The sequence below is a fragment of the Typopeltis vanoorti genome, chromosome 7 (assembly GCF_054136105.1).
Source record: "Typopeltis vanoorti isolate ZY-2024b chromosome 7, IOZ_Tvanoo_1.0, whole genome shotgun sequence".
NCBI lineage: Eukaryota > Metazoa > Arthropoda > Arachnida > Uropygi > Thelyphonidae > Typopeltis > Typopeltis vanoorti.
This window is the reverse complement of record NC_143555.1, coordinates 92,727,749-92,740,456: the sequence shown is the minus strand read 5'-3', so window position 1 is coordinate 92,740,456 and position 12,708 is coordinate 92,727,749. Positions and strand designations below refer to the sequence as shown.

Sequence of the window (12,708 nt, the reverse complement as noted above, 5' to 3'; positions counted from 1 at the left end):
ACGTTGTCGACGGGAATGAAACCTAGGACACTCCTTCCCCAGTCATATGGTTGCGAAGCGCAAAGCCACTAGGCTAACCGCGCTGAATAAATGGAATACTGTATCTATAATATATTAAAGTATACATAAACAAATAGATTATATACTAATAAGTTTAGAAGGTAAACTTACTTTCATAATTTTCAACCAAGTTGAAAAAAAAAAAAATTGAAGTTATTGAATATATATATAATTGATATGGAAAACTGATTCTCTGATGAAATTTATTATCTACGTTTTTCTCTTGTTCCTTCCCCACCTCTTCAATTCTTGCCAGTCTGCTTAGATATTATCCAGTCTTCTTCCCTTCCTAATTTTGTAGACACTGCTTCCTGCCCATTTTCCCTTTCCTATAAAAAAATAATAAATAATAATCCTTGTGGTTTATTTTTTATTTTTCACAACATTCCACATTTAATGAGAGATTTGTCAATCCATTAGTATATATTTTCTTTATATTTTAGTTTCCATAGACAGTTTTGGACAGCTTTACAGTAGATTTCCAGTGATTTTTAAGTCCAGTGACAGATTTATATCTTTTACCAGCATAAAAATCAATTATTTGATTTTTATGATGATCTTAACTGGAGGTAAGAATTCTATTTGTTATTTAATACTGTTCCCCCCCCTCCCCCTTCCTCAGTTTAATATTAAACTTTAGAAAATTTCTGAGTATAGACATTAAAACATTAATTTAGGAAGTAGCATAAGTTCTCCACTTTTTGGAACTATAAATTTCATTCATTCTTTCTTGTTCCATAACTTTAGATGAATCTGTAGGTCATAACACAGCTGCTGTTTTATGTTTGGGTGCAGCAGTCAGCCATTTTCTTAATTCTTACCATTCCTCTAATTTTAGAAAATTTCATGTCAATTTTTCAGGCCTTTGTTTAAATAATTAGTTGCAACTAGGTATTATGAAAAGTAGTGTTCTGGTCTAATACTGATCAGAACATTACCATTCTTCCTCATTTATTTAATTTATAACTTTTATGAAACCCCTACTATTTATTCCATAATTATGTATGTATGAATGATAATTTCAGAATACTACTTTAGCTTCTTGAATTATCCAACATCATTATCAACCAAGATGAGCTTTTTCATATGCACATGCATAAAATGGAAGAAAGGTTTATTTGGTTAGTCTCGAATAGTATTGCAGCTAGACTGACAGTTACTTGCCATTTGTTTTTTCAGATTTAGTAAATTGTGGTTAAAGAAATAAGAGGAAGAATTAAAGAAATTGAGACAGAAGTAGCACAGCCAATATAGAATTTATAGAAATAAGAAAGTTAGAAAATAAATAAAAAACGACCTCAGAAAATATAAGAATAATTCAAAACATAATAGAAAACAAAACCAAAAAAAAACAAAGTTTTTCCTTCCTCTCAAAGAGAAAGAAAAAATGGATTTCAGAACTGAAAAATAAGCAAGGAATAGTATAATACAACAGAGAAAAAATAATGAAAATATGCAATGATTTTTATAGGGAACTATACAAAAGCAAATACAGATCCTCTACTAAATTAAAATGAAGTAGATACAGAACCACCAATCATAATAGAAGAGTTATGGAAAGTCCTTAAGATTGCCAAGAATAATAAGTCCTATAGAAAATGATATAATACCAGAACACAATCAAGAGGTTTAGTTTCATATGGTCATACTTGAATGTGTTCGATGATATTTTGTTTACAGAAAAAATTCTGCTGCAATGGCATAAATCAATGATTATCTTATTATATAGGACAGCAGAGATAATATCAGTAACTATAGATCAGTCACTTTGTTCTTACAGTTGTGCAGAATTTTTATATCGATTATATTAAATAGAATCACAAGATTTTTGGATCATGCACAGTTATATGAACAACAGATTTCAGAGCAAGATTCTTTACAATAGATCATATCTTTATATCAGTTAGAAATAGAAATAATAAACAGCTAAAAACAACAGGTTATCCTAGCAAAGTATGTTGGATTATTAAAAACCACATATCAGAATTCAGCAGCCAGTATAAAGTTAGATCATCAGGGAAAGGAATTCGGCATTGAGAGAGAAGTGAGGCAAGGAGATCTGATATCACCTAAATTGTTTTTTGCTATATTAGAAGTCTTTGGAATGTCTCATGGACAAACCATGGAATTAACATCAATGGAAATCATTTATGTTTTGCAGATGACATCATTCTGTTAGAAAAAAATAAAGACCAGGAAATGCATAAATGATCTTCACAGAGAAAGTAGGAAAAAAGATTTAAATACTAACATAATTGAAACAAAATTGATGGCAAATTCAAATCAAATTGAACTGAAATTAGCAGATGAATGTGGATGGCTATATTTACTTTGGGCAATTAGTCAATTTTAAGGAATAAGTCAGTTTTAAAATAAAAAAATACACAGAAGAATCACTCAAGGAAACCAAACATGTTGGCTGTATAAAGATTATCCATTATGAGATTTACCTATGTTTAAAAAGAAGGCTATTTATTATATGCATTATTCCAGTATTTACCTATGGAAACGAAACATGGGCAACAACTAAAAAACACGAAGACTGGTTGCTTGTTGCTCAAAGAGTTTTGGAGAGAAGAATGCTCCACATAATATGCTTTTATCTATTTCAAGAGCAAATTTTATTTCCTCATGGTGGTGGTTTTTACTTGGAAGTTGCAGCTTATTTGCTTTATATTTGTTTCCTTTATATTTGGGATTTTTAGGTGAGAAGATATAGATATAGCATTTTATCAGAGTTAAAAGGGATAGAATAAGAAATAAGAGAATTAAAAAGATGACTGGAGTAGAGGACATTGTGAAGTACTGTGAAGCATGGAGATGGGATGATCATATTAGCAGATTCATAGATGAAAGGTAGAATTAAGCACACAGTGGATACTGAGAGAAGGAAAGGGAAAAAAAGGTTGCTAGAGGACAAGATTTAAGACTGATCTATGAAGATTTGATGAGATGGTGGACATTAGCTAAAGACAGAATGAGCTGGAAACTTAAAGGGGAGGCCTATATCTGGACAGTGGTGGAAAGAGGCTAATGTTAATCAGTTGTTGCTGTTTGCATACTGTGACAAACTGGTTGTGCTCTGCAGATGCTAGATATAATAGCAAAATGCCAGCAATTAAGTAAATAAATATTTTATCTTCTTATCTTTTAGTATCTTGGATTGAATGAAACTGTTAGCGGAAACTTGAAAGAGCAAATTTTGTTGAGAGGGACACAAAAAGGAGGGAAGAACAAGTGTTTGGTGAATTCTTTTGATATTGTATCTATTAGAAAGGAAGGTGCACCGAATAAAGGTAAGCTCAGCTGTGAGGGAAGCCTGGTCGAAACAGAGGCTGATGATTTTGTTAGCAAGAGGTTTTCTTTTTTTATAATACCATATTGTTTGGATGGGATTATAGAAATGTTTGTGAATGTGTGTACTATATAATTAGGTTTTTCTGTTAATTGAGAAAGAAAGAGTATCATTAAGAAGATGCGTGATTAAAAGTGCCTAGAAAAGACACACAATTCTTATTTTCTTTTTCTATAGTGAACTGGATTCTTGGGTGTTGACTGTTGGAGGAGGAGAAATAAGCAATGTGTGTGAGCTGTGTGACCAAATGGAGAACACGTTAGTGTATCTTACCCAAATAGAAAGTTTGAGAATGGTAGTATCAAGAGCATGTTTTTTTGAAATGCTTCATATAAAAATTGGCTAAAGGAGAAAATCCATTACTGTACCCTTTTATTTGCTTATGTGGTTTCTTTCAAGTGAAGTAACTGGTATAGATGGTAAAATTGAAGGGATCAGTAATATCAGAAGAAAAACATTTTTAGGTAATGCTAAGCTGTCAGAAATTGGGGGGGGGGGGGTATGATATTGGCAAATGCGTTGCAGAAGTGCAGTCAGAACTAACCGTAATATCAGTTTAATTATAAATTTTAGATTCAAGAGTGGATAGAATTTGTAAATAAAATGAAGTATGGCACTTGGGGTGAGGGTAATAAGGATTTAGTTAATTGTTTGCTAATTTAAAGGGGGAGGGGAGTGTCAGCATCTGCTATAAGTCGGAGAGTTATTGGGCTTATGCATTTTAGGTAATTTATATATCCAGAGTTAGTGGGAATTCTGGATTTATGGATTGAGTTGTTTATTAATTCAGGAGATCCATGAAGTAACATTTTAAAATAGTTTTTAAATATTTTCTTCTAGGAATAATTAGTGTAATCTAAAGCTTTGTAAGTAGTGCAGTCTCTGAACAAAATATTCATTTTACAGTTGTGTTCGCTGTATTCATCACTACAGGGTGTTCGGGATAAATTTGACAGTTTCGTAAGGAAAAAGAAAATCTTCTTTGTATCTATTAAATTTAATGAATTGACAAAAAACATTACAGGCAGAGTTAATTACAATACTATCAACAAGATTTACTCAAAATAACCACCATTAGCATCGATCACAGCTTCAATTCTGCTTCGGAACCTCGAACTGCAAAAACTGTTTTATTTTTATCCATTAACTGGGCTTTTGTATTACTGGAAGTGCGATTGGTGTCTTTTTCAACTGCGCCCCATACAAAATAATCCATGGGGTTAAGGTCTGGGGAGTTTGGAGGCCAAACATTTGGACTGGTGAAGTCGTAGAAATTTTCAGACAACCATTTTTGACTTTTCCCAGAGGTGTGGCAAGGGGCCGAATCCTGCTGCCATACATACGGCCTACCATTGGCTACCCTTGTTATCCAGGGCTTGACTACAGTTAGCAACTCCACGAACAAAGCCCGAATTCCAATGCCAGGGTTCTTCAACACCTGTTCCTGCAGATTTGCGAGGAATTCTGCTGTACGAACGCAATCAGATCGTCTGCTAGGGATCTGTCTTCTTGCTACATCCTCGTAGTCACCATTGCAAGTCTCTAGTTCATGCCTGATTGTTTTTACTGTATTCAGGGAGCATTGGGCAGCAGTCGTAATATCCTTATTTTGATGGCGGGCACGAATCATCATGATACAAGTTATTCTCTTCCATGATTCAGGTGGGTTCCAGCTATCCATCCTTTCTGACATCTTGTATATGAATGAAGAAGGGTCCAAACTTTTAAATGAAGAGAAGTGTGTGTTAATACACGTAACTTACGGAAAAATATAATTAATTATAAATATGTCAAATTTATCCCGAACACCCTGTATATTTGTGTCTCTATGTAATTTATAGAACATGAAGAATTGGTTGTTAGAGAGATTATTTTTTCATGGCAAAACTTATGTACGGATGTTAGCCACGTTGCACATGGAAGAACTGTTGGCAGTATCCAGAGGTAGATTGTGGGTTCTGCATTTTATATGCAACATGAAGTCTAATGTTGAAACTTGATGAGGTGGGTGCTACTGCAAGTTGTGAATTAAACCTATTCTAATTCATTCCCTGTGCTGTTTTCATTGAACCATATCTTCAACCAGCACCTCAGCCTAAATACACCAATGCTAAAAGAAGTTTGGAAGATAGCATTTCATGAAAAGATTTTAAAGTTTTGTTTATTTGTATGAGTAAAAAAATTTGTATCAGTAAAAGAATTACCTTTCTTCCAAGCAATAAGAAGGCATTCAGTTTTTGTAGCATTGAAGTTAGATTTATTGTCTGCTCCCATTGTGACATGATTGCAGTTTAAGGAACTGTGTAAGATCTTTCTGAGCAATAAATACAAAATGTTATATTCAGGCAATGACAATCAAGAAAAAGAAGGAGTAGCCATAGTATTCAACAGAAAATATGAGGCTAATCTTCTTGAATGGCAGTCAGTCTCAAGTAGAGTAATGTGGGCAAATATGAGAATGGGGAACTGGACAATGAGACTTATTTGTGCCTATGGTCCTACAGAAGGTACTAAGGTAGAAGTGGAGGAATTTTTTGAGGCTTTAGAAAAAGCAACTGACACAATGAAAAAGGATAAGTTGGTCCTTGTTGGGGATCTAAATAGCAGAGTAGGAAATGATTATGAGACATACAAAAATATTTTGGGAAAATTTGGAGAAAAGAGCAAAGCTAATAATAATGGCAAATATCTGTTGGATTTCTGCTCAGGACATGGACTGGTTATTACTAACATCATGTTCCAACATAAAAATGTGCACAAATTCACACGGAGAGAAGAGGCAAGGAATAAGAAAAGTCTCATTGACTATGTTATTGTTGATAGTGATGTTTTCTCTCCGGTGCAGGACACCAGAGTGTACAGAGGATTTGAAATTGGAAGTGATCACTATTTAGTCTTGAGCAGGATAAAATTGAATTTCATATTGAAAAGAATAACATGTAAGAAAGTTTTAAAGCGAATAAAAGTTGAGCAGCTCTCAGATGTGAACTGTAGACTAAAATACGCAAAGATTATTGAAGAAAAAATGAAAGAGTTTGAGAACAGCAATCAAACCTTGGAGATTCAGTGGCAAACTCTGAAGAAAACATTGATTGATTCTGCCAGAGAGGCATGTGGTGAGGTTGTCTGCAAGGATAAAAAAATCAGAACTCCCTGGTGGACACAGGAAGTTAAAGAGGCAGTGAAGGAAAAGAAGAAAGCATATCAAAAGTTTCTGCCAAATAAGTCAGCTTGTGCTCTTAGAGAATACAGAGACAAATGCAAGAATGCTAAACACTGTGTAAAACTAGCTAAACAAAAGTCATGAGAGGACTTTGGCAAGAATATAGAAAATAAATATCAAGAAGGTGGCAAAATATTCTGGAGGTTGTTGAAGAAGCTTAGGAATGGAGGAAAGAGTGCTGTAAAAGGAGTTAGAGATGATAAAGGTGACATGAAAACGGGAGAAAAAGATATCCTTGAATTATGGAGTAATTACTTTGAAAAACTGCTAAATGAAACAAGCAGTGATGACAGCACAGTGGTAAAAAACACTGACCAGGCATGCAGTCAGGAATACATATCCATACTTGAAGTAGAAAAAGCCATCAAAGGCTTGAAATGTGGAAAGGCAACAGGATTAGATGATATGCAGTGGCTGCACTGCATAGTTCAGAAAGCCTGGACAGAGGGATGAATTCCTGATGATTGGAGTAGAGCTCTCATAGTACCCATATATAAAAAGGAAAATAAAACTGAATGTGAGAATTAGAGGTATTTCCCTACCGAGTGTTCCTGGAAAGATCTATGCAAGTATACTTGAGAAACGGTTAAGAAGAATTGTGGAAGAAAAGCTTGGTGAAGAACAAGCTGGATTCAGGCCAAATAGAGGCTTTCAGGATCAGATCTTCACTTTACGACAAATAGTCAAGAAAGCATGGAAATATAACAGAGATCTGTATTTAAGTTTTGTCGATTTGGAAAAGGCATATGACAAGGTGCCAAGAGAGAAGCCATTCAATACGCTACAGTTATATGGTGTCAATGAGGCATTATATCAAGCAATACTTAGTCTGTATTTGAGTTGTAAGTCAGCAGTTAGAATTGAAGGAAGTACAGGAAGATGATTTAATGTTAAATCTGGTGTGAGTCAAGGATGTACATTATCCCCTCTGTTATTCATTATCTATATGGATCACATTATGAAGGAAAATGGTATTAAACATGATATCAAAATTGGAGATGTTAATGTCAGCTCTTTGCTTTATGCGGATGATGTTATACTTCTAAATAAATATGCTACAAGTCTGCAAGATTCTCTGACTAAATTGAATAGCTGTATAATAGATATGGTATGAAGGTCAGCAATAAAAAGACAAAGACAATAAAAATAGGCAGAATCATTGAAAATGTCAACTGTGTTGTGAGTGGAGAACCTTTGGAACAAGTGAAACATTTCCGCTACTTAGGCACGATTTTTACTGAAAATAGAAATAGACAACAGAATCAGCAAAGCTGGTATGGTAGGAAGTCAATTGAATAAATTCATATGGAATAAGAGAGAAATTAGTTGGAACACTAAATTAGCTGTATACAAGACAGTATTCAAACCAGTTTTAACTTATGGATCTGAGAGCTGGGTCAGAAGTAAAACACTTGACCAAAGACTAGAGACCGCAGATATGATGGCATCGATGACAATATCATATTAAAAACGAGGATATTAGGAAAGAACTTGACATTGTCAGCATCCAGGAATGCATTAGCAGAGCTAATCTCAGGTGGTATGATCATTTAAACAGAATGGGTGAAGAAAGATTAGCAAAACAAGTGTTCTCTGCCAGGTTGGCAGCAAAACGACCCAGAGGAAGACCAAGATATAGGTGAATTGATACGGTACAAAGTGCCTTAGATGATAGAAATATAAGATCTGATAATGTTGGAGTCTTGACAAGTAAGAGACTGATTTGGAGGAAAATTGTAGATAGGAAGTTAGTAATGATGTAATTTTTTTCATGTAGTACTATCATATCCTGTACACCCCTTGACGGTACATGGCAGGAATTTGATGATGATGGGTAAATAATCATGAAGCGTTTTCATCAGCAAAATTATGAAGAGGAACAGTCATAGAAATAAGATTTATTGATGTATTAGGGGAAAAAAATAGAAATAGTAGAAGAAACAGTTTTTGAAGATTGAAAACAGTTTTCCGTAGTGTATGCAGTATATGATGCAATACTAACAAGAAAGGGAATTTACTGCTGTTACACAAGGCTTCTGGATTTTTTTAGAAGTTAATAGATTTCTCTGATATTAATTGGTCTGTTTCTTCTTTAAGAATCAGCTGCTCATTAATTTTCAGACTACAAAATAAATGCCAGTAGAATAGGAGAGTGTAAAACAGCAGCACAAGTATGCTTAAGCACCAAATTTTTAACAATTAAATGCCATTGTATCTACAAAGACCATGTTTGGAGCTTAGCAACAACTTGTCTCTTCTTCCAGCTTAGTCATTGAAAGAGAAAAATACAACAGAGCTTGTATTAAGAATTCTTATTAATAATTAAAGAAAAAAATTATTAAGACATATGAAATCAGTAAATAATATGGATGAGTTATTAAAACTTCTACTTTAATCCTTGTTTCAGCATTATCGATGATATTACCTTACTGGAACATTTTTAAAATCACAATATACTACACACTAAATCACATACTGACTAACGTTTTCTAGTTTTTACTCAAACAGGATATATCTCTGCTGGTCTGTCATCAACTGACCAGTTGACAGATATGTTTTTGTAATATGAAAAAGTATGTGGTCAGATATTTTAGATTATTACTCTAATAAAGCTTGTGTAAAATTTAGAGTTATTGAGTAAGAAATAATTAAATAGTGATTTAAGTTGTATATCATTTTTATCCTTAAGTTTTATACATCATTAATTTATAACAGAACAGAATGCAGCAGCACATTCTGTCCTGATAGAACACTGTTCATCTATAGACAAGTTGCAAATAGTGCAATATTTTTAACCTACATTATGGGTTTAGTTTATAAAATGTCTTTCATATCTAATGAGCATTTTATTGTAATTGCTAGTTAAAATTTATTTTCTAAATCTCATGATTTATCAGAAGTTGTAAGTAGTTTTTTTTCTTCTTTTTTTTTATTATTAGAGCTGCAGTTCTAACAAGTATTATTATTGGAATGCTTTTATCTATTTCAAGAGCAAATTTTATTTCCTCATGGTGGTGGTTTTTACTTGGAAGTTGCTGCTTATTTGCTTTATATTTGTTTCCTTTATATTTGGGATTTTTAGGTGAGAAGATATAGATATAGCATTTATCAGAGTAATAGTATAATAAATAATGTTTTCAAATTTTCTATCAGTATTGATTTAAATAATTGAATGAAAAAAACAATCTCCATTTCTCCTTTCAACTTTATTTTGAATAATCTAGCAGCTTTTCATGAATGGTTTATTTGATTAAAAGATATATGAAAAAATCAAATATAGTACCCAAATAAAGCACAAGCACACATACATAAAAAAAAAAAAAAAAGATTGGTGAGTTGATTTCAAAAGAAAACATTCCATACCAGTTTAATGTTCTGCAACTGAATAATAGCACTTCATCATCATTGCACATCATAAAAGCCAATGCATGGCAGCCCATCAGTATACTATGACATGTGTATGGGAGGCAATATTAGTGACTTCCATTGCAGTTTATTTGTCCCTGCACATCTAGAGCATGTCTAAGCTTTAATGAAATGGATGTTTTATTGAAGAAAATGACTAAAAATGCTCCTTATCTTAAAATGTATTGTGTCATGATGCTATTGGTGACATACTAAAATTATCACTGACAGAACCAAAAATACACTGCAAAGATGTCACAAATGAAATTTGTAATAAAGTTAATTATTATTTTTTTTATTAACACCAGATCTCCATTGAGTCAAAAGACTCATCGTGGGAGGTACACATGGTTACATGCAAAGTCCATCAAACAGCTTTAAACTCATACAATATATCTGCATTAATTTACAATGATGTCATGCAATATGTTCTGTTCACAAACCACTCTGTGCAATGAACCTGCTGCTTATACACCTTCTCACACTATCCTTATACAGCTTCTAGGGATGTCCTTTTGTTCTACCTCCCCCCTTCTCATTCTATGAAAAATTTCTTCCACATTAACGTGATAACAACCTTTTACCAACTTAAATGTCTCAGTCATATCCCCCTTCCTTCTATTCACAAGGCTTTGCAAATTGCATCCCCCCCCCCCCCGATCTGTCTTCATATCCCACATCCCAAAGACCAATTACCACCTTAGTCAATCTTCTCTAGACCCCTTTCCAATATATTCTTATTACCAAGCAGGACCAAATCTGCACACAAAAATTCATATGAGACCTGATAAAGGCCATATACAGTGGAACTAGAGCCTTCCTATTTCTGCATGTTAAGGTCTTCCTCATCATTGCCATAATCTGATTGATGCAATATGACCTCTGAACTTTAGGTCCTTGTCCACCCCACCACTTCAAGGTCTTTGTCTCCTCAGCTTTCTCCAAAATTTCTCTACCAATTGTATTCTTTGCATCCCATTGTTGCCTACCAAAGTTTAGAACCTTACAATTTGTAACATTGAACTGAGAGTTCCGTGCTGTTGCCACTCATACAATCTATTCAAGTCCTCCTGTAAGGCCACATCTGCTTAATTCCTCATCACTATCCCCAGTTTTGCATCATCTGCAAACAGTAGTATGTCACCAGTTAAATTCATCTTAATATCATTAATATACAAATTAAGTAACAATGGTCTCGAGACCATTACATCACTAGTGACTTTTCTCTTCCAGAATACTGCATCCCATACATAACTTGCTGATACCTATTTGAGAGCCATTTGCCAAGCTAACTAATATATCGTCCAATCCTACCTGTTTCAGTTTAGTTACCAACATGTGTGTGACAGTCTATCAAAAGCCTTTGCAAAATCTAAGTATACCACTGTATATGCATGTCCCTTGTCCAATACATTCGCATTATACAAGTTGGTAAAAGACGACCTCCCTTTAATAAACCCATGCTGACAAGCACAAAAAATACTGTTATTATCAACCCTTTTGTATCCTATGTTTCACCAGCCTCTCCACTATCTTAACTCCAAGTATACAGATCGACCGATAATTTGTAGCCTTTATCACTACCCACGTTTGTGAAGCAGAACAATTTTACCCTCCTTTCACTCCTTTGGGACTTGTGCTATTGCAAGACTTGTTAAACAAGCAGGCCAAGTCTTATGCTGACTACTTGGAACATTCCTTTAAGACATGTGGTGATATGTCATCAAATCCTATTGCCTTACTGACATCTAGTTTACTTAACTCTTCATATTCTTTCTTGTGCACCAGTAAGTCTTCTTTATTACATTCTCTATACTTTGGCTTCTGATTTCACACTGAGGATGAAACACCTTGATGGAACTATTCACTGAATATCTTGACTAGCCCCTGCAGCAATTACTATCTCACTTTCATTCATTATTATTATTGCACAGACACCTCCATGGAGTTCCAAGACTCATTGTGGGAAACCCAAACTATCAATACAATATCTTTCATACCTTTCCTCAAAACCATTAAGACTTAGTACTCATGACTGACTCAGATAACCGATTCCATTCATTTGCCACTCAGGGATGACTTCTTGTTCCCCCCCCCCTTCTTCTAGCCAAGTGCTGAATTTTCTATGCATCCGTTCTATTAAAGCCTTTAAGTAACTTAAATGTTTCTATCATATCCCTTTTTTTGTTTTTGCCTATCAACTAACTTCTGCAATCCACAAATCCTCAGTTTATACGTATAGATCATTAACATCACCTTGCCATAATTATTCTTCTTTCTACTTGCTACATATCGAAAAAACTCCTGAGAGTTTTTCTTGGCTTGGTTTGCTATTTCTGCTCATACTATGCTTTTGCTGTCCTTACCAACTGAGTCACTCTTCTGGTCTGCTCTTTATACTCTTCATGCAGCTGATTATTACCATTATTTATCTTGTGCTACCTTCAAAGTGCTATCTTCTTCAAGATTTCAAGCTTAATTCAAGAAATTAAGCTTAATTTAGCTTAATTTCAAGCTAAACTTTGGAATTAGGTATTCCAAAGCCTTTTGACTTTGGAATACATTCACATGCTGATAAGTGTTAAGTATTTCTTTGTCAGTTCCCAAGCAGCATGTATTTCCTTTCTGCTCAACTTCTCATCCCATCTATAGCTCCAAGCTGTCC

At 34.1% G+C, this 12,708-nt stretch overlaps 1 protein-coding gene across 5 annotated transcripts in view; it reads left to right on the top strand.

Moving 5' to 3' along the window:
• LOC150104866 (PGAP2-interacting protein-like) overlaps window positions 1–12,708 on the top strand; it is a 227,525-nt gene that overhangs the window by 94,045 nt on the left and 120,772 nt on the right. For all 5 annotated transcript variants that reach the window (XM_090395376.1, XM_090395379.1, XM_090395378.1 and 2 more), the window contains one exon: window positions 9,578–9,720. In XM_090395376.1, the coding sequence (XP_090251502.1) occupies window positions 9,578–9,720 (143 nt within the window). The remainder of the gene's footprint in view (window positions 1–9,577; window positions 9,721–12,708) is intronic.